The sequence below is a fragment of the Vigna umbellata genome, chromosome 8 (genome assembly GCF_029865625.1).
Source record: "Vigna umbellata cultivar VRB3 chromosome 8, Vumbellata_1.0, whole genome shotgun sequence".
Classification (NCBI taxonomy): Eukaryota; Viridiplantae; Streptophyta; class Magnoliopsida; order Fabales; family Fabaceae; genus Vigna; species Vigna umbellata.
The window spans coordinates 31,694,195-31,717,769 of record NC_142172.1 but is presented as its reverse complement, the minus strand read 5'-3'; the positions used below and the strand labels follow the sequence as shown (position 1 = coordinate 31,717,769).

The 23,575-nt window shown below is 31.6% G+C and overlaps 1 protein-coding gene across 1 annotated transcript; it reads right to left on the bottom strand.

Annotated features, from left to right (window-relative positions):
* Window positions 1-7,538: 7,538 nt before the first annotated feature.
* On the bottom strand, window positions 7,539-13,612 carry LOC148194467 (ABC transporter B family member 11-like). The gene is made up of 13 exons (XM_088095918.1): window positions 13,170-13,612; window positions 12,678-13,010; window positions 12,506-12,560; window positions 12,232-12,407; window positions 11,883-12,104; window positions 11,508-11,746; window positions 10,836-11,361; window positions 10,472-10,745; window positions 9,398-10,266; window positions 9,036-9,302; window positions 8,644-8,907; window positions 8,246-8,539; window positions 7,539-8,100 (listed from the first exon to the last, which is right to left on the bottom strand). Exons 2-13 carry the CDS (start codon window positions 12,981-12,983, stop codon window positions 7,744-7,746), a joined length of 3,849 nt encoding a protein of 1,282 aa, XP_087952044.1. The 5' UTR covers window positions 12,984-13,010; window positions 13,170-13,612; the 3' UTR covers window positions 7,539-7,743.
* Between the last annotated feature and the right edge of the window lie 9,963 nt (window positions 13,613-23,575).

Below are 23,575 nucleotides of genomic sequence, written 5' to 3'. Positions count from 1 at the left end.
ACAATTGAAAATATGAGGACCCACTTGAGATTCCTATACAAATACGAGGACCATACGAAGGTTTAAACCTATTTCTATTATAATGAACCACACAAAGTTAGGTGTTTTTGGTGCATAGGAAAAATGTAATACGTAGTATTTCTTTTCTAATAAATGACAATTGCCTCACAAGATTATATATAATATATATATATATATATATATATAGAAGATAAAGAAAAGGATTGTGGAATGGAAATTGTATATTTCGAAATTAATCTTTTATACTTGTTTTTATGTTTTTATAAAGAAAAAGTCCTTCTAGGTAGCTTTTGAGATTATTAGATAATTGTTGAACATACTAATTTCCTATCATGAGTCTAATAATATAAAGTTTATAATGAAAATGAATATTCATTAATTAACTTTCATTCCTTTAGTATGAAAATTTTATAGTATCTGAACTTATCAATGAATCGTAATTGAAAAGTTTAATTAGCATGTTAGTTGTGATCATGCTATGATCATCAATGAAGTTGAAATTGGTTTAAGTTGGTATTTAAAACTTTACATGTTAAGTTTAAAGACTCTAAAAAACAAATTATTCGATCCAATCCTACTCCACCCTTATGGGTTACTTTATGGATCAATCAAATTCAACATGTAAAAAGAGATAAGTTGAACCCAGATTATCTTTGGTTGTTGGATTTAATGAATGAATTTGAGTTCTTTTATGAGCTCTGATTGTTCTTCTTTTGTTTATAACTTTAAATTAAAAATATTATTAAAAAAATTAACATATTAACGTCATATTTTTAATACTCAGATGACAAAAAAAAAACTTAATTAAAATATGAAGACCAATTTACTTAAAAGGCTAAGTTTTTTTAAATATCTCAATTCACATCCTTCTTGGTTTGTCTTCGCACTAATCATTCCACTACGCGATTTCTACAAGACAATCTACCAGCTCAACGAGATTCGCTTGGGAGTCGAGATCATTCCCCTCAATGTCGAGCTCAAGGAGATCAGAGCAGGTCGGTCGAGCATAGAGCAAAAAGCACTCAAGGATGTTCTCGCCACTCCGAACATGATCGACGTTGGGCTTAAAGACACCGAAGTAGGATAACCCGGCGTAGGACAGAGGAAAATCGCGAATGCTTCCTCTAATCCTAATAAGAGCCTGGAATGCTCAGATGTCGCAACTAAGATTCGAACTTAGTGGAATCTCATATTCCACAAGGCACCCAACAAGCGGATAGGCCAACATACTAGAGATCCCCGAAATAGAATCGATTGCGTCAGGAGCTTCCATCCTTTCATGCCTGAAGTGGTTCGAATTCCTAGTGGAATTGACATCAATACTCGAATGTACGAGGGAACAATCGATCTAGCCACACACCTAAAGGCTTATGAAACCCAAGTTATCATTAATATTCACGATGAATGAGTTTTTACCAGGTTGTATCCGACAACTTTAGACGGATTATCCCTAGAGTGGGACTATGCACTAACACCATGCTCGAATAATTCTTTTGATACATTGAGCATGCTATTTACTGTTGTGTCGACGACTGTACGACAATCCCTACCACATCAACAACCCTAAAGTACATAGGCCATGGCCAAGGAAATCTAGGACACCCGACACATAATGAGGGAAAGTTGCGGATGATCCTGCAAATCCAAACGAGAGCCTAGTTGGCATGAATATCGCAGGCTACACCAAGACGCAAAATTAGTTGAGTCCCAAGATCCACAGTACGTCCTAAAAAGCAGATAGATCAGCAAGTGCCAAGTGACAGATGGTCGAACTGCTCGAAGTCGGTAGAAATCCTAAAGACGCAAAATTAATGGAGTCCTAATATTCCATTGCACGTCCCAAAAAGCAGATAACCCATTAGGAACCAAGTGAGAGATTGTCAAACTGCCTAAAGTCAGTAGAAATCTCAAGGAGCTCAGAGCAAATCAACTTAGTCGAGAAAGACATTATACGACCGAATGGCCCAACTATATTATGAACTCAACTGAATGGCCAATCTATTTGCAAATTCCACAAGTCGGCTCAAGCCAACTAAAGGTTGACATGATCACATACACCAAACCAAACTCCCAAGGCTGGGATACTTATGTTTCTACCCGACCCAATAAGCATATTAAAGAACACAAGCTAACAAGACTCCTTAAGCTTCTTCATTATGGAGTAGCTCAAACCTACTCCTATTTGGATTATAACATGTTATAACTAAATATTGACAGTTTGATGTGTTGGTTATTATTTATCGTTCTATTATTATTTACTACATTATTTAGTTTGATGTGTTGGTTATTATTTATCGTTCTATTATTATTTACTACATTATTATTATACTCTTCATATAAGTATTATTTTAATAGAAATATAGATTCACAATTTATGTTGATCCTACAAAAATAATTAGTATTCTTCAAAAAAATATTCATTCTCGTAAATATTAATTTTCTTACTAACTTGTTTTATAGACTCTTTTACAAGTAAATCTCCTCTCTTTCAACAACAACAACAAAACTCTTTCCAAATAACAAAAACTCTCAAAACCACGTTTAAGATCTTGTCACGTGCTCAATATCTCATGTAAGAACCATCATGATCATTGTTAACATTTATTATATATTACATTATTACAAGATTAATATATTTCTTTCTCACATCCATCACAAAATGGAAGTTGAATACATTTATATAATGCGGTTCAATATTGAATGCACCTTTATCCAAAGTTTTATAAATAAACAATTACATTTTTCTATTCCTTTTGACAATGATCCTTACATCTGGCGAATCTTACTTGTGCTATGTAAAACTCGATTTTATCAAGAGCTTCGCGTAAACGGCACCTCAGCTTCATAACACGTGGACAACAAAAGCAAATCTTGAAGAACTAAAATATGTTTTATTCTTCTCCCAAAACGAACCCAAATAAAAACTGTTTTACATACCAAAAACGCACCAGCTAAATTTAAAACTATAAAGATGACGTGTGTGAATACCTCAGTACTACGTAAATCTTCGACCATGAAGCCAATCTAATATTTAACCAACATCAAGTTTCCAAACTTTCTAGTGGCTTATCTTTTTATCCCATTATTGAATGCCTCATTTTCAAATTTTTGAATATTGGTTAAATTTATTTCATTTTTTAAAATTAATGTGTTATATTAACTTACTAAAATAAAGTCCGTTAATCAAATAATTTACTTTTATAATTTTCTCTCTATGATTTAAACAAGTTTTCTTTCTTCTGTTTATATAATAAATCGATTCTTTATGGTTAACAGTTTAATACAACTCTTTTTTTTTCTTAAAATGTTTATCTTCCCTGTATGATTAATTATTTTTAATTAAATTTTATCAAATATTTTTATTTTATTGAATGTTTAAAATATTTCTTATTTTCACTTAAGTATTTTATTATTTGAATTTACTATTAATAAGATGACCCGTTATTTTTCTATTCTCAATTTTCACTCATCAATCAATTCACGTTTTTTTTTCTTTAATTTCTTCCAAAATGTCAATCAACTTATTACTTGTTCTCGGTCAGAAATGAGTGTTGGGAATCTAAGTGTGAGTTCAAGTCTCACATTGGATAGAAATGAAAAAATAGAGCAGTATATAAAGATGAAAAATTCATTAACTCATTGCCTTAAGGTTTTGGGTAAACAGTGGTGTCCATCCCTTATATAGTTGACTCAGATGTTATTGGTGTTTGTGTAACCCACAAGGAACCTCCTCCTCGATAGACCCAACAATGAGCACCTAAGTTTTCTTAAAATAATAAAGTATACAAATTTATAAAACCATTAAAATTTATTGAAACTTATATATAATTAAATTATGTGTTGTATTAAAATTTTATTGGTAGATATAAGAATCTAATGTATATTCCTTCTTGAATATCATGCTAAAGTCAACTATTATATTAAACAATTATAAAGAGGAAAAAGGAAAATTATATTTTTTCATATTTTACCAAGTCTACAAAGTTTTTTGGCTATAAATCAAGTAACTCTGATAATACCTTAATTTTAAAAACAGGAAAAGAAAAAACTACAGCTTTAATTATATATGTAGATGACATGATTGTTACAGAAAATGATCGAGATGAGATTTTTAGTTTACAAGAATATCTTGCATCTGAATTTGAGATGAAACAACTTAGAAACTTCAATTTTTTTTTTGGGTAATGAAGTAACTAGATCAAAACATGGTATTTTCCTATGCCAAAGAAAACATATTATTGATTTACTATTGAAAATTGGGTTTCTTGGAAGTAAACCATTTGATACACCAATTGAACAAAATCATAAACTCTTTTAATGCTCAAATTCAGCAAGCATAGACAGAGAGATATCAAAGGCTAGTAGAAAAATTAATTTATTTGTTTCATACGCGTACAGATATCACCTATGCAGTGAATGTTGTTAATCAATTTATGCATGACCCACGAAAGCTTCATATGGATGTTGTTGAGAGGATTTTGAGATATTTGAAATTCACTCATAGAAAAAAAATTGTTCTTAAATCATAGAAACTTAAAGGTAGAAGGGTACATTGGTGCAGATTGGACAGGTTCAAAAGATGATAGAAAATCTACCTCTGTATACTTTACTTTTGTAGGAGTAAAAAACAATATGTAGGGCTTTAAACCAAATGAAACTATGAATTTGTACTGTGACAATATATCGGCTATAACAATTGCTCACAATCCTGTGCAACATGATAGAACAAAGCACGTGGAGATTGATAGACATTTCATCAAAGAGAAGCTTGAAGCTCAAATAATTTCCTTTTCTTTTGTAAGATCAGAATTACAGCTAGATGATGTTCTCACTGTGTAAAGCAGAGTGTTTAATGAGTCTCCATTCAAATTAGGAATGTGTGATATCCAGACACCAACTTGAGTAGGAGTGTTAAAATATGCAAAATATTCTATTAGGAAATATTAAACAATCAAATATTGTGTTAGTTATAATTTATGTATTATTATAATTTGTGCAAATATTATTCCATTAATGAATGAATAATTATAGGATCCTTTTATGTATATACTATTTAAAATAGTACATCAGAATTATTCTTTAAACCTCTTACTATAAACAACTCATACTTTTCCAATTTATACCAAAAAAAAAAGTTTAAAAGAAATTCGAACAATAATATTAAAATTATAATAGTTTATCTTCATCTTCCATTCAAACGAAAACACACTTATAAATAGTCAATCTCTTCAAGTTTATTCTAATTATTTAGATTGTGATATACTTTATCATTTTACAAATTATGTTTATGAATGTTAAATTTGAGATTTTATAAATAAGATAAAATAATATTATGATTAATGTTAAATTATAAATAAATTTTTATTACTTTAATTGAAAACATCTTATATGATAAATATGTAGACAAATACGTAGTGATTTTTAATAACTTGTATATCATTATTTACAATAATAAGAAACAGTTACCTTCTTAATAAAATAAAAATAAAATATAATTTTATATTAATTAGAAAATTTCATATTTCTCTTCATGTATAAATGAAGAAAATATAATATCGGCATCAAACCTACTTAATAAAATATTAGAGCACATATCTAATTGAAAAATATTTTATTTAATAATTAATAAAAGGTTAATAAAAATTCAATAAAAAATATACTTAAATTGATAACTTTTTGAAAAATTAATTAATCTTTAAGAAAATCAGTTCCCTTGTGACTATTTATTTCTAGCAGTTTCAATACATAGTCATACAATTATGACAAAATCTTTATAATTTGCTATTTAAAAATGGGAAAATGATACTTGAACAACCATTTTTGACAACATTTAGACACGCGCACACGTGTCTAAATTTGAGTGGTCCAGTTGGAAAAATTAAATGAAAATGGACCACTCAAATTTAGACACATGTGCGCTTGTCTAAATGTTGTCAAAAATGGTTGTTCAAGTGTCATTTTTCTTAAAAATGGATACAAAGAATGCCTCAATAACTGTGTAGACCTAGAATTAGCTGGTGTTTCACGGGATATGTCTGATGGATTAATTAAGTCATAAACTTTTAATTTGTACGCTAATAACTTTCTATGTTTCAATAGACATATGTTCACCAAGTGGCAAGCACGAAAGGTAACCACTATGGTTTTGGAAGGTTAATTTCCACCTTTTCCTCCTTATAATAATCAATGCAGTTTCGTCATCCATGACGTTTCTATTATTCATTCTTATCTATTCATCTTAGCACCACACATACTTTTATAACTCACTTATCTCTTTATTTCTACTTTTTATTTTAATCGAAGATATGTATTAAAAAATATATAAATTACTGAGAATATTGTTTGGACCAGGAATATTGTTGAAAATAAAAAGATTATTCTTAGGGAGATAAAGTGATTACCAATAATTCATTATTATTCCAGGAATTTCCTCTACAGGAATATCTCATTTATAGGCGGGAATGAAGTTTGTTTTTATTGAATGAGTATTTAAGTTTATGTTGTAAGAATGAGTGAAAAGTAATGTTGTCAACTTGGTACTTTTTTTTGTTTATTTGTTTGTTTCTGAGTATAATAAATTTTGTTTTGTCCTGTTTCTTAACTTGCTATACCTTAGTTTGAAACAAACGTGTCCTCGTAGAATAAGGTTTGAATGATTTTGATCCGTTTTACATATAATATGGTATACCTAAAGTCAAAGAATTAGTTGGTGTAGGTGTTATTATTTGTTTATACCTGTGTAGTAGTGATAGTTGAAGTTTGATAATTAAATTTATTAATTTTAAATATTTAATTTTTGCTGTAAGAATTGAAATCGGGCAACTGAAAATTGAGATGGAACAGCATTCATGCTAATATTCAAATTTGACGTGGTAAAACTATCTATACACTTTATTATAATGTTTATATTTTCTGTTAATATTATATATTGAATTATAATACCCGTAAGGAAAGATATCGAGCTAATAGATAGATTAAAATTGAGAAATTTAAAATTAGATCATCAAAATTGTTCAAATATTATGAAAAGTAAAAGTAGAATTAAATTACAATAAAATGTCAAGTTAGAGTGAAAATGGGAAAGTCGAGATTGGAAGAAATGAAATCCATAAACATATATGGTTAGGGTAAAAATCATGAGCTTGGCTTATTAGAAGTATGAAGACAATTCCCCTGATAGTAGAACACCTCAGTTGTATGATGGTTAGCTTAATGATACACCAAAATTGATATAAAGAAATTGAGTGATGGTTATAACAGTGCTAGCTGCTAAGAATACAAACATAAAAATAATTACTAGTAATGTTTGCTACGGATAATCCTCTTCTTAATATTTATTCACCCCAACCAAAGTGACAACATCTCTAAGCATAATAAGTAAAGAAATAATGGGTAGGACCAAAGCCAATTATACGATTAAAAAGCAGAACATAGTTTGACTAAGTTGGAAAACTACATCCACTGAGATCTGTGGGCCCCAACGAGTGTATGAATGGTAAAAGACGACTGGATCAATATCAATCATAAAATATTACTATATTGCTTAAAAAACTATTGCAGATATTTTTCCATCCTTCTTACATATTTTTGGTTATCTGTTGTCATTGACAATATATTGCAGCAGTGATGTAAAATGAATCAAATTTCCTAATTGAAAAGGTAAAGGTAGGTATGGATCTTATGAAGAAAAAAAGAGAAAGAAAGGAATTAGACTGGCAAAACTCATACTGTCGAAGCACTTGTGTGAAGTTGGACTAAGGAAGCATAAAATCCACCACTGATGTTGATGAGTGCTTCATGTTTTCCTTTTTCCACTATGACTCCATTTTTTACAACAGCAATCACATCTGCATTTTTTATTGTGGATAGACGATGTGCCACCACCACAGTGGTTCTGTTCACCATGACTTTGTCTAATGCATCTTGAACAACTCTTTCTGACTCTGCATCTAATGCACTCGTCGCCTCATCGAGCAGCAATATCTTTGGACTTTTTATTATGGCTCGTGCAATGGCTACTCGTTGCTTTTGTCCACCAGATAATTGGGTTCCCCTCTCCCCCACTAAAGTATCATAACCCTGTCATTGTAGGGAATGTAAAGCGTGAAGTCAAACACATTTGACAATAAGAACAGTTCAGCCAATACGATAGAGGTCTACTTGGAGACGTTGCAAAGACATGATAACATAAAAGAAGCTAAGAAAATGCTTGCCAGTGCTTTACCTGTTGTAAGCCACTAATGAATTTATGGGCATTAGCCAATTCTGCTGCAGCTGTGATTTCTGCTTCAGTAGCATTGCCTCCTTTTCCATAGGCAATATTGGCACGTATTGTTTCATTGAACAAAACTGGCTCCTGGCTTACGAGGCCCATCTGCTGTCTTAACCACTTGAGCTGTAACTCACGAATTTCTATCCCATCAAGTGTGATTTGCCCTGAATCAGGATCATAGAATCTTTGCAATAAGGCAATCACAGTGGATTTCCCACTTCCACTTTCACCAACAAGAGCTACTGTCTGAAACGACAGTTTTAATGGTGATCATGAGACGCTACGCACATATGCTTAAGCTAAACTATATTGAACTGAGATTGATTAGAAGTATAAAACTCAAACTCTACCTTGCCAGAATGGATTGTCAAGCTGAGGTCACGGAAAATCTGTACGTCAGGCCTAGAAGGATATTTGAAGCTCACATGACGAAGCTCAATTTCTCCCTTAACACTATCCAATGTGGTGCCAGACTCATCACTCGGGTCTATCTCCGACTTCTTATCGATTATTCCAAATATTGAAGCAGTAGCTGTCTTGGCTTTGCTCGAGTCAGGAGCAAAGGAGCTTGATTGGGAAATTCCAATCGCTGCCATAGTTAATGCAAAGAAAACCTGCAAAAGATGAAAACAGATACAATTTTAGGAAGTAAAACCTAACCTTGAAATCTAATACTCTTTATACACTCACTTCCCCCTCAAAAGTATATAATGAATGTTACGAGTATGAAGGAGTTAGATACCCGGAAAACACCCGAGAAGGTTGTCTTTCCAGCTTCAACAAGTCTAGCTCCTGCGTAGAAACTGGTTGCATAAACACAAAACAGTAAGAAAAATGAAACCCCAAATCCTGATCCGCTGATCAACCCTTGCCGTATCCCTGTTTTCATGGGACCCTCACATTTCTTCCTGTATAGTTCCATAACATTGTCTTCAGCACAGAAAGAAGCAACCGTTCTTATGCTTCCAACTGCATCATTAGCAACTTGGCTTGCTTCTTCGTACATCATCTGCAGCGACAAACATTCATTACTGAAAATTTATCTCATTGCCTGGATAATAGTTACTTTTATAACTTTGTGCAGCTATTGAAAATAAGACTAACCTTTGCATCTGCACTGAATCCCTTCATGAATTTCATTTGAACATATCCATTTACTCCGATCAAGGGAATCAAGACAAGAATAATTAGTGCCAGCTGCCAAGATGCGACAAAAGCAATGATCAAACCGGCTACTGCAGAGGCTAAATTTTGAACCACTAGTCCTAGGGCATCACCAACAAGGGCACGCACTGAAGCAGCATCTGCTGAAAGCCTTGCACCTACTGAACCACTTGAGTTTTCAGGCTCATCAAACCAACCAACCTCCATGTTGACAACCTTCTCGAAACACATTAGCCTGATACGTTGGATTAACTTACTTCCTGCCACGGAGAAAAAGTATCCTCGGGCAGGAATTATGAGAAACGATACAATACCAAGGGTCATAAACATCAGTGCCCAAAAGTGGGAGTCCTTCTTCATCTTATCAAATGGTTCATAAAATGTCTTGATGACACTGGAAACCAGCAGGCCAAATATTGGAAGTATAACACCATTTATTATGGCAGCTACACATCCAAGTAGAAGAACTGGAATCTCTGGCTTGTTAAGGGAAGCAAGGCGGCTGAGTGGAACCTCTGGTGCTTTTTCTTTGGGCGTTGAGCTTTCATGTTCAGGATCAGAAACGTTAACACCAGTGGGTAAACCGAAGGAAACTGAAAATGAATGACGGCTACTATTCCCTAAGGATGACCCCCTGCTAATAGATCTTCGAAGTGATCTCCTTTGACTAGATTGTCTAAGAGATTCTGCAGAAAGTTCACTCTTGCCAAGATGGTCTGCATTCTGTTCAGTCTCCTTGCTTATTTCTTGTAGGCGTATAAGCTGAGAGTAAGCTCCCTCAGGATCCTTTAGTAAATCTGAGTGTGTTCCTGATTAATAAGCAAGATATAGCAAGATATATCAAGATATAGCAAGATATATGCAAACAAAATTGAGAAGATTTGAATTATACTCTACACGCAAACAAAAGTACGAGTCAAAATCAAAGAGTTAGTCACACACACACACACATGGTCAACAGTTCAACGAATGAAAATCGAAAAGAAAGCACGTTTTCAGTGAACTGGTGTGTACCATTCTCAACCATCTTCCCTCTATGAATGACAGCAATCATATCAGCGTTTCTCACTGTACTCAAACGATGTGCCACTACAACAGTTGTTCTGTTGACCATGACCCTGTCTAGAGCCTCCTGCACTATCCTTTCAGACTCTGCGTCAAGTGCACTTGTGGCTTCATCCAGAAGTAGAATTCTCGGATTTTTTAGGATTGCTCTTGCAATGGCAATGCGTTGCTTCTGCCCACCAGACAACTGAGTTCCATGTTCACCAACCAGTGTGTTTAGTCCCTGCATAAAAAGTTGAACGTTAACTCATGTTCCCAGATTACGAATCAAGAAATAGCCTTAAGTTGAAGTACACTGGTTATAACTTAGAACCTGTGGAAGTTTATCAATGAATTTAGCAGCATTTGCGAGTTCAGATGCAGATCTTATCTCTTCAATTGTTGCTCCCTCCTTTCCATAAGCAATATTATCCTTAATGCTAGAGGCAAACAACACGGGCTCCTGGCTGACAAGGCCAATTTTTCCTCTGATCCACCTAAGCTGAAATTCTTTCAGGTTAATGCCATCAATAAGAATTTCACCAGCCTGTGGATCATAGAATCTTTCTATCAAGCTGATAACCGTGGACTTTCCACTTCCACTTTGTCCAACTAACGCTGCAGTTGTACCACTTGCTATATGAAGAGAAAATCCATTGAATATAAGTTCCTCAGGTCTTGCTGGATAACTGAAGTAAACATCCCTTAAATCTATTTCTCCTTGAATATCCTCTAGAATTTTTCCATTTGGATCATAGGCATCTATCTCTGGCTTCCTTTCAATAGTCTGGAACATTTTATAAGCTGCAGCCTGACCTGCAGCAAAAGCACTCATGCTAGGGGATGCTTGCCCAAGTGACCTATGATATGAAAAATATAAGAATCATGTAAAGAAGTTAAGGATCTATTTATTTCTATATGTGGCTACTTTTTGGTTTTGTTTAAAAAAATTGGAATCCCAAACTTCCTTAGCAGAGGAAATACTTTAAAATAAAATGCTACTTACATCGAAGCAGTTAGGAAGGAAATAATCACATTAATCACCGTGCCCCCATTATATCCTTTTTCCATAATCATTTTTGCGCCAAACCATACAGCCAAAGCATAACCACCAAATATCACCAACATAACCGTGCCTAGGCCCACTGCAGCAATGGAACCTTCACTCACTCCTGATTTGTAAGCATCCACAAGAAATTTGCTATAATTATTTACAGCTTGCTTTTCCCCAGTAAAGGATGCAACCTGGAAATATTCATAGGGAAATAAAACATGATTATCATACAATGTCAAGACGTAAGCAACAAGAAATTAGTACATTCAACCGAGAAATTATAGAATTCCGCAGATATCTTCTCAGGTTTTTAACAAAAAAACATACGGTTCTTATTGAGCCAATTGTCTGTTCGACTACATGTGAAGCTTTTGCATAAGCCGTCTGACCTCGAGAAGCCATCCTGCCTATGATTAATGCCATGGACGCTCCAGAAAAAACTAGAAGTGGAAGAGTGGCCAACATGACACAAGTAAGAAGCCACCCTTTGACAAATGCTACCGTAAATCCCCCAACGAAAGTTGCTATTAGCTGCAGAAATTTCCCAACCTGTTCAAAGGCACAAATTTTCAGCAGATTCAAAGTGGCTTGAATGCAAAGTGGCTTTATGCTCCTAATTTGCATTCAAGCCAGCAAAATTAATTATCTTTTGCAGGTTGCAGCATATGATAGGTACCTTCTCACCCATGGCATCTTGAATAAGAACTGTGTCACCTGACATCCTCCCTACCACCTCTCCGGTGCTTGTTTCCTTATCAAAGAAAACAATATCTTGTCTTAGAATAGTTTTCAAATACAATCCCCTAATTCGTGCTGCCTGTCTCTCCCCCGTGACCATCCAACTTGTCACCTCTGAAAAATGAAATGGTTCTCTCAACTTCAGTGTCTAGAGAAGTCAAATGGTTCAACACAAACCTAAGTGATCCATCGTAATGATAAAATACACTTACGGAGAAACGCTGCCATCCCAGATCCTACTGCCAAGTATACAAATTTTAGAGAAACCTGCAGTTTTATCAATCAAACAACCTAAGATCTCATTATAACTTGTAACAAGGCTTCAAAAGCCGAATCGCAAAATAAAAAAAATCTTAACCAACCAAGACACGGTTGTGTTTTTACCTTGGATACTGCTTCCACCACGTTAGCATTTTGCTGGTTACTACCGAAGCTATCGATCATTTGACCAAACAGCAACGTCATAATAGGCAAACCCATCCCGTTCCCAATGGCACCAATAGTCCCAACAACCATCAAAAGAATGTCAGTGGAGTCTGCAAAAGCGAACAGCTTGAAAAATGGAACTGTCTCGGGTTTTTCTTTCTGTTTACTCTTTTCTTCTCTTTCCCCATTAGTGCTGCTTTCTGCACGATTCTCTGACGTGCTAGCGTCATCATGCTTCCTCTCTTCATCATTCTCCACACCCATGTCAGATCAGGGCTTTCTACTCTCCAACTACGCAAAATTAACAAACAAAATGAATTCAAAAATCACTACTCCGAAAACCTTAACACCTCAAAATTACAAACCAAATAACTAGCAATTGACAACGTAGATTACGGACTCGGTGATAGGTAGAAAAGAAAAAAGAAGCTAAACAACACACTAAAAGACCTTCTACTTTCTTTCTTGGATTGAAACTAATTTCATTGTAAAGGAAGAATCTTGAGATATTTCAATGCAAATCAAGTTGTAGGAGCCAGCTAGCATTCACCAAATGAAACTTCAAGAACGCGGAGACGTGAAGCAATCGTTTGCTTCGAGATTCATTCAGACTATCGGAAACAGAGCAATAAATGTAAACAAGAGAGTATGGGTTGATATTGATAACTCAAACAAAAGTTTCAAGGCAAATATATAACTTCTGGAAACATGCCGTTTCGGTAGTTTGACGAAAGAAGAAAGAAGAACACACGCTTGAATTCGCGGATCCAGACAATAAGCAAAGGATGAATAACTAATAACTCATTTCATTTTGTCACCTACCACAGTGCAAAAAGAAAAAAAAAAGAAAAAAAACTCATTTTTTCTTCTCCCCGGAAAGTTATAGTAACCGTTAAAGGAAAAGAAGAAAAATGGTGCACTTAAGTCAAAGTTTGCCACCATATCATATGCTTCATTATTACAACACACACAATGAGTAGTTTCCGGTTTCAAGTTTCAACGCATGAGTATGAACAGACAACAAATTGTGTAGAGAGAGAGGAAGAAAGAAAGGAAAAAATTTATTGTATTTTTACCTTTGGAAAGAAAAGTGCAAGAGAATAGCGTCTTTGTGTGTGTGTATATATATATTGTAAGGTGTGAAGAAAAAGAGTGTAGGATGGTTCTTACTGAGATTTCGACAAAAGTATTATTAAGAAGATTGTGCGTTGGAGGGTGGTTATGTAGAAATGTTCACATATATGCCATTGCTTAAATAGCAAGCATTGTCTTCTTCTTCTTCCGTGATGCGCAAGGACACAATAATGAATAGATTGACGCACATATATACTCATACACTAAATATTTTTAATTTCTTTCTCTAAACTTTCCATTGAATCCTCACTCTAGGGGTCACAATAAGGATCACCCCGTTTTGACTGAACCCGTCAACTATAATCAAACTAACATAATGTTGCATTGAATGTTCAGAAAGAGATTAATTAATGAGCTATTTTAAATTTTAATTAATTAATTAATTAATCTCTTAATATGATAAATTACTTAAATTATTATCTTTATATGTATTTTTCTTATGATCGAAAATATCCAATAAAAATTTCACAGAAAGGTTTTCTCTTTGTCTTTCCATCTTCAAAGTGAGATATTTTTAAATTCAAATATCAGTGTGTCTATATTAAATACTGTAATAATGATTATTTTATTAATTATTCATTAATTATTTAGTAAAGTGTGTTTTTATATTAAAGTTTATTTTTTATCTAATTAAATACAAATCATAAAGATAATCACTTTCATTAATTTGCTTAATGTTATATTAATATATTTTAAGTCTTAATCTCTTTTAATCATAGTTGATTCTCGCAAGTCTTGACCGCCATGTGCTTTCTAACATGATATAGTGTTACCAATAGATATAATCATAAGCACTGTAGTTTAATGATATCAAGCAAGTATTTATAATAGTTTGAGGTAATGTTATCATGATTATATAGTGATTATACAGATTGAGATGATTTTAGATGCTCAAATCTCGTGACTATGTTTGATATTTAATATATATATTAAAATATAATTAGAACTTAGATACAGTGTGTATCATGATTAGCCAAATCAAAGACCGTGTATAGTGCAAAGTCACAACGCGAACCAACATGGCATACACATATATATGTTTTAAATTTTCAATTAAGAGCTTTGCTCCCTCCATCACCCCATCTTTTCCCTTCACCTCCTTAATCTTTTCTAAATTTATCCTTTTTACTTTTTACTTTTCAATTTTACCAATTTTATTTTTTATTTTTTAAAACCTAAATCTCAATCCCTTTTCACTTTCTCTTTCACTATAGCAGCAAGTCCCCACTCCTCAGTGTCACTTTCTCTCTTTCTCTTAATTTTCACTTTTATTAACACAAAATTTGACAGAAAAAACAAATTCTGCATGGTATAAATTTAAAACATTTATAACTTCTGATAAATTTTGAAGTATCATGATTCCATAATATAATCTGCTAAAAATTTCTTCTCCACTTTCTTGTCTTTAAAAAACCAAACTTGAAAATCTATGCTTAAAATTACATCCGTGCTTACAATGGTGTAATGAAAAAGAAGTATTTTTGTTGTCTACAAAATAAAAAGTGAATAAAATAAAAAATAGTTAGTTCAGTTTATCTTCTTTTTTTGTCAAATTTTGTGTCAACGGAAGTGAAAATTAAAAAAAAAAGAGAAAGTGACAGTGGGGGATGGGGACTTCCTGCTGATAGTGAAAGGAAAATTGAAAGTGAAAGAGGATTGAGATTAAGATTTTAAAAAATAAAATGTAAAATTGATAAAAATAAAAAGTAAAAAAGATAAATTTAGAATTTAATAAAAAATTGACCAGATGCAGAGAGAAGATGAGATGGTGGAGGAAGCATCACTCTTCAATTAATTCATAGTTTTATTTCAATAAATAATAATATCATTTATCTGTCTTAATTAATTACTGTTAAATTATAATTAACATGATTGAAATTTAACTTATAATTAATGCTTTAAGATATAATATTATACTTATTTAAATTTTAAGTCTCTCATATTTTTTTTTGTATTTTTAATTGAACTTTTATTAAACTTTTTTTTCTATATATTGGTATTAAAAGATTTTATAATTTTTAACTATTTAATTTTTCTTTTAATTGAATGACTACCAATTGTATGAAACTCGGTCAAGGGCGCATTCACCCATAAACTACTACTGAGCATAAAGAATATGTTTAAGGGCGCGTTCAACTGTGAACCTTAATTACATATTCCTCAACGCATAAAAAACATAGAAAGCATTCAATTACATATTCCTCCCAAATGACTGTGTTAAATATAAATAGCAATCAAGCGATAATAAGCGTACACTAATCAAGTAACGGGATTGAATAAATATAAATTGCAAAGTGGAAGATCTTAAAAATAAGAATGAACAAGCAAACAATTATCTTATAAATTCAAACTGTAAGAGTTGTGTACAAAAAACGTCGATCCTATCAAGATTAGTTTATGTCCTAGAAAATCGATTGCAAGATCGACCAGCAAGCAAAAACAAAAAATTGTTTTAAATATTTACAAAATTAAATTAAATCATAGTTCTAGTGGGGCGATGGTATCTTGAGCAGCTTCAGAGTGATCGGGAGGAGGAAGCCCACGTCATCTTTGGCAGCATCATCTTTATCAAGTATGGCTAATTCCCTATTGTAGAAATTCTTCTGCATATCGAACTTTCCCTCCTTTAAAGGATGCTATAAAAATAAGTTGCATGGTTGAGAGCCTTTTGAAAACCAGCTCATGCTGCAATATTACTTGCCACTCGGTCTCCTTCAGTTTGTCAGTAAGGGACTTGCACTTTTTCTCCCAGTTCCTCACATTTGTTAGGGCCATTTTGAAGGCAAGAAAGAGGTCATCAACATTCTGTTGTAGCCGTCGATTTTCCTTGATAAGGTATTGTTCCTCCTTCACTGATTTTGACAACTTATGGGACAAGTTCTTCTCCCTATCAACGCTCCAGACGAGAGCGATATTCACGTTTTTTAGCTGAGCAGTCAAACTGGAATTGGCTTTAAGGGCGACATCTAGATCATCATGTGAATAAGCCAAATCCTTCTCTAATCGGGCAATCTCAGACTGGTCGTCGCCCGGAGTAATTCACTTGCTAAGTAAAGCTGTCCGAACATTGAATTCGGCTAGGGCATCCCACACCTTCGAAAGACACTTGATTAACTCCTTTTCAACAGAAGAAAGGTTGAAGGGGACCTTATTACCAAGCTTCAGCTCGATACCAAAATACCCTTGAATAAGGGAGCAGACGTCTCGCCCCAAATGTGCTTGGAGGACCGGGAAGACTTCTCCTCATACTTCCTTTTGTCTTTTTCATGGTCAATAAGGGAAGTGAAGATTGTGGATAGTAGGGCAGCATTCAGGACAGGAGCGACATTGTCTTTCACTTCGATCATTACCTTGATCGAGCGATTGATAATAGTTGGACGGGTGGAGGTAGGCTCCTTGGACAGATCAGAGTTGTTGACAAATGTCGGGTGCTTATCTAGCATTTTCTTATACAAATCCACCTTTTTTAATTCTTGTGCGCCATGATATATGTAACACAAGCAAAAATTTAGCCAAGTTAAAAGTTGCACAACAAAATAATCGAACAAGGAAGGACTATTTACCAACAACATCCTCATCAATATTGCGAGACTTATAACACTTTATATGCACTATGGTTGATAATCAGCGAGTGAGCTCCTCTAACACTTTGATGACATTTAACTGATAAATATAATTTAAATACTATATCTGTGTGTGTATTGTCTAATATTTATTTTAAATCAATTTATCATTATCTGTATGTTTATGAATTCTAATAATCTAGGGTAGGTAAGATGCCAACCTATCTTAAAAAAGCCTCGTCAATGACTTTAAGAAAATGTATAGTAATTGGTGGAGATCCAATGTACTCATGGTAGGATTTATCACTTAATTAAAAATATAATAATACAAATATTAACAAATAAATAATTTACTATATATATATGTGTGTGTACACGAAAATAAGTGTATATTTTTATATGACCTAATATATAAATAACTAAATGACGTGTTTCAGTATATATACAAATAAAACTTATTTTACAAAAGCACCTAGCAAAATAATTTGTAAATCATCTTGAAAAAAAAATTGTTTTCCTTCCTAAACTCTACACATGTTTTGTTTTGTTTTTTTGTTTCATTGGGTCACATTCTTCGTTGACTTTTTGGTACATCACAATCCGTTTATTGGTACAGCAGACTGTTCGATCACGTTTGCAACTTTACCTTATCTTTACTTTTTATATTAATAACTAAATAGAATTAATTTCATATATGTGCTAGTGCTACTAAATTTTCAATAAATGAGCGCTTGAGTCTTCCTACCAGATTCAGTTATAGCCGAATTTTCTGTGTAGAAGAGTTGACTTCTTATTTCTCTTCAAAATGTTAAAACTAAGTATCTGTAACATGATTTTGTCATAAAATTTGTTATACATAAAATACATTATATTATTCTGAAAATTAACTTTAACTTTTTTATTTTCATTTTCTTATAATTCTACCATTATAAAATAACTTATTTTAAACGGTTAGATTAAAAAAAATTACTTTTAAAATAATTTCATGTCTCTTTTTATATGTATAGAATTGGTAATTTACTCAAAAGCCCAACAAATATTTTTTTAATAATAAATTTAATTTACAGATATTATAGTAATTAAAAAATACTGTTTCTATATACTCTCTTAAATGCAATGGAAACACCTTACAATCTTTCTCTTCAATCCCAAAACCGATCCTTGACAATGTCTTATTTGGTATTTTGCTCATTCTTGCAACCTCAAAATGACTAAAAGAAATATAGCCAATATGATATATTTTGGTAGTGTTAAAATAATATCAAGCTAGCAGAAATCACAGAAACTCTCGAGTATAATTAATCATTGATTTTCTGATTTAAAATAATATTTTTCCTAAAATCGAATTTGCTATAGATTTTATATTGCATTAAAACAAAATTTATATTTTTACATTGAAGTGTTAGAAATGCTATTAAGTGTCACTTTTTGTGAGAGATTCAACTCTGAGCATCACCATTGAGTTTTAATATCAATGACATATATATAAATAATTGAGTTTATAGTCATTTGTCTTTTGTGGATATACATCTATTGTATTTATCTGTAATTAATTTGTATTTATAACACAATTTATTTAGTATCAGATAACTCTTTTATATACTAGCTTATTTTTTTATGTTTATTTATCTATTTTGCAATATGTAGATGAAAAAATAGGTAGTGATGTGTTTCTAAAAGAAAGTGATAATAATGTAGAGTAGTTCCATAACTTGTATTTGTTTTCTTATATAAAAATTAATTTTTGAAGAGTTATTGTTCTTTTTAGTTTCTTTAAATATATTATATTATTATAATTACTACTTCTAGATAATTGTATTAATACTACATTTATTTGTGTTTTATTAATATTATTATAATATCTTATTTATAGTTTTATATTATTAAATATAATGTTATATTAACCGTGGCAATTAATTAAAGAAAGAAAGGAAACTATTATAAAATGAAAATATAAAAAGAAAATGAAGATTCAACTTTAAGCATAATTTCCGTGGGTACAGTAAAAAGTAGAAAAAAAAATAAAATAAACGGAAAGCAACAAAATTGTTGAAAGCTCACGAATCGCAAGCATGCAAGGTGCGGATATCATGTGATCTCCTTTTTCAAAATAGAACGCATGAAAGAGGAGTCATCCACTTTTTTTTTTATTATAACACAAATAGTAACATTAAAAGGTTTCAATTTACCTTAACACGTCAATTTTTAGGTAAAACAAAGTATATTAATCTATCCAACATATCGAACAAAATGAAGAATATTCTAGTCTTAACATAATAAATCTATATGCATGCTTTAGGAATACAGTGTCTAATTTCTTCAAAATACAACAATCAACTTGTATGTGCTAGATGAATTAACATACCACACAAATGAGAAACACGAGCATATTAACAAAAAAATGTTGATAATATACTATAATTAATTAGATGCATAGCACAGTACATAATCTATTCAATTCTTTATCTTTTTCTATATGATATACATATATGTATATTACAAAAGCATCTTGATTAATATTTTGGAAAAAAAAACAAGTTATTGTATTTTATATTTTATCATTATCATTAATACAATAAAAAAGAAATAATTTAATATAATTATAACTATAAACGAAATAACGCGCACACATAATTTTTTTTATTCTTGAACTCATTAATAATTGAATTAAAATAAAAAGTTTTAGTATTTTTTTTAATGTAAGTGACATTATTCACAAGGAATGCATCTACTATTTTATTTTACAAACTTGCTTGACAATTTTTATTATGGAACACGATTTATTGTAACTAATATAAGCAAAGAGTTTAGATAAGCGAATTAAGTGATCAATAAAGTAAAATGGATTTCTTTTTGTAACATTCCAATTCAGTAGATTTATATTACTATAATTGAATTGTTACAATTTAGGTATTAAGCAATAAACCAAACACAACATATAATATATATTTACAGTATTTGAATCTCATGGAACTTCTCAAAATATAATAAGTTTTCAAACCATTGATGGAGCCATACAATAAAAAAATTGTATATCGATGTAAAAACTATACTCTTAATCGTTCATCAATAATCTCACTACTTTTCAACTCTTCTACATGTATCCTCGTCTCTTCATGTATAACATATCATTGCAAGTGAATAAATCACAAATAAACACAAAAAAATAAGGTAAGTTAATGTAAATTTAAAACTTATAAGTTTAAATAAAAAAGAAAATAGACTAACAATTCATAAAAAAAAACACACGACTTTAAGAAATTATACAATTTGCATCAAATCTAAAGGCTCTCATGACCATTCATATGCCAATAACTAGTGACACAACCTTTGAAAAACTGATGTATTGACTAACTCCCTAAGACCATACATGTGACATTACTCATTCACTCCTATTTCTCATTAGTTATAACCATAGCATGTATGCCACAATCCATAGAGCATGACAGGGTAAAATCTATATCTCACGAGCTAGACTTATGTTGACTCACCCTAGACATATGAACCTCCATCGACTCTTACAATTAATTATTGTCATCCATGAGTCAAATTACTAGTAGAGTTAAGATGATCTTATTTCAATCTTTATTGTCAATACACCCCACACTAAACCAAATTATTGTAGTGTTCCCATCCTAAGAATCATTACCTCATAATTCCATTCATATTTATCTTAATTTAAAACAAACATTACCGATATGGTCAATACAATCACAAAAAAAGAAACCAAAGAAAAACATATCACACATAACTCATTTATCACATTCTCATACTATCTTAAATCATCACACCATATCATACCTATGTATTTTACCTCAATCCAAACTCATTTCATAGCATAAATCATATATTATTTATTTCAATTTACATGTTAATAATTCATCATTTATTTCTCATTACATTAACATAATATTCAATTAAAATATTTTCATTAAGTATATACAAACGATGAAAACAATTTCTCTAACCATAAATGTCTAATCAAAATTTCCAACAATCAAAGTGAAGATTCATATATCTAGGATCATTTTCTGAAATTTCAACTCAATCCAATGGTTAAGTAAATGGGAATCCCAATTTTCCCAGGATATCTAGGAAACACATATTCGCCCAACTAGAAGTTGGCTCACCCAACAATAAAGCCTCCCTTGCCTTTCTGTCAACATAAATTTTGGCACTCACTTGCTCGCTCAACGAGTCTATATAAACTAGACCTGAGATTTTACATAACAAGAAGTACCCTAATCCTACAATAAATTGTTTTTCTCCCCACACAAATAAAAATAAGACCAATTTGCTTAAAATGACTCATTGGAACCAAGAGTGCCACTTCACATTGCCAATCCCAAAAATCACAATTAAGACCATATTTACAATTTTAAACCTCAATTCAACTTATCTCGTGAAATTTAGATTCTCGAACGCCGCTTCGCTTCGATCATGACAATCTCGTGAACGAAGACAACACCATCAATGACACTTATCTCTTTGCTTCCGCGAAGATCCACGCATTTTTCCAGTGATAGCCGTTATCAGAATGATGCAGTACCGTACAGGCTAAGATGCTACGGATTCAAACCAGAGGTTAATCTGGTTTAGTATTTAGGTTTTTTTGGTTCTTTTGGTCTCTGATTCTGAAAATGAGTGGATTGAATTTGAGTTTATGTTTTGAATAGATTGATGTTCGGGAAATATGTGTTGTAATACTCACGAAAACACGAACAAAGAAGACGTTGAGACGTGTATATACACTTAAATGAAAATGAGAGAAGGAGAGAGAGGAGAAAAATAAAGATCGAAAGTTGTGTTTTTGGGAGAGCAAAAGAGAATCGGGGAACGAACAGAAAGAGAAACCTACTCGCGGTGAAAGAGAAACCTCCAACGACGAACGAAATGACAAATGACAGAGGTACAAGCAAATAAACCAACAAATGTTCTTGACGAAGAACAAACCGTTAATGACAATAGCAAAGCAAAAAGAAAGATAGAGAATTAACGAAAAACCTTCCTTATGTGATGTTTCCAGAATCACAATGTTTTCCTTTCGATCTCTAGAGACTCCTTTCTCATACCTCTTCTTTTTTTCTCCGCCGCCGCTACCAATGCCTCCCTCCAAAATTTTAAAATTATTTCTAACACCTGACAAGACAAGAGTGGAAATAATTTTGAAGGAAAACATATATGAATAAGGATGTGTCTTTAGGTGACTAAAACCACCTGCATGGCATGGCTGTATATAACAAACTTAGGTCGATTAAGAAGGAAAACAAATTAAATGGTTCCAACTTTAATAAAAATTATCTCTTTTTTTTTTTACTTTCTCTCTTTCTTTTATTTCTATATGCTTTCATTTTTTTTTATAAATTATTTTTACTATTTTTATTTAAAATTTTTCATTTTCTAATTGTTTTAATTTCCTAATTTTCTAAAAAAAATTAATTAGTTTATTATTGATATATATATATATATATATATATATATATATATATATATATATATATATATATATATAATACAAATGTATGTATATGTATATATTATTTAAGAAACCTATTTAAATACTTATTTTTTAAAAAACATTTTTGGTCCGGGCAAAATTGAATGTTAATAAAGTGTTATTGTTAATACCACTAATTTTAATTAGATTTTTTATTCTTTATAATATTTAATTTTATGTTTTATTATTTATTAACATTAAATGACGTTTTTTTATTAAAAATTAAAAAAGTTACCTAATTTAATTCTCATAATTTTTATAAGAATATTTACAAAAGTAAAAGTAATATTAGAATTTTAAAATAAGAAAGATAAAATATATTGAAATGAATTAGTCATTAACAAAAATAAGAATGTGGATAAGAGACATTAAGGCTGTGTTCACTTGGAGGAGATGATTTGGGGGAGAGTGAGTGAATGAATTTGAGGGGATTTGAGAGTAAATTTTTTTGTTGTTTATTTGAATGAATTTGGAGGTAATTGAAAGTGAATTTGAAAGTAAAGTTTCTTAGAATTAGTGTAGGATTTGATTAATGTGATAGATAAAAAAATTTGTTTAATTGATAGAAATTGAAGATTATAAAAATACCCCTAGTTGTTAAAGTAATATAAAATGATACTTGTTAATTTTATATTTAATTCTAAAAATATTCATAAGGAGAA

Excerpts from the sequence above, each read along its gene's own strand:
- LOC148194467 (XM_088095918.1), bottom strand. The coding sequence starts at position 12,983 with ATGGGTGTGGAGAATGATGAAGAGAGGAAGCATGATGACGCTAGCACG. Across the intron at positions 12,105-12,231 it reads AAGATGCCATGGGTGAGAAG|GTTGGGAAATTTCTGCAGCT; the intron begins GTACCTATCATA and ends GCCTTTGAACAG. Across the intron at positions 8,908-9,035 it reads CCTTCTCGGGTGTTTTCCGG|GTTTTCTTTGCATTAACTAT; the intron begins GTATCTAACTCC and ends CATCTTTTGCAG.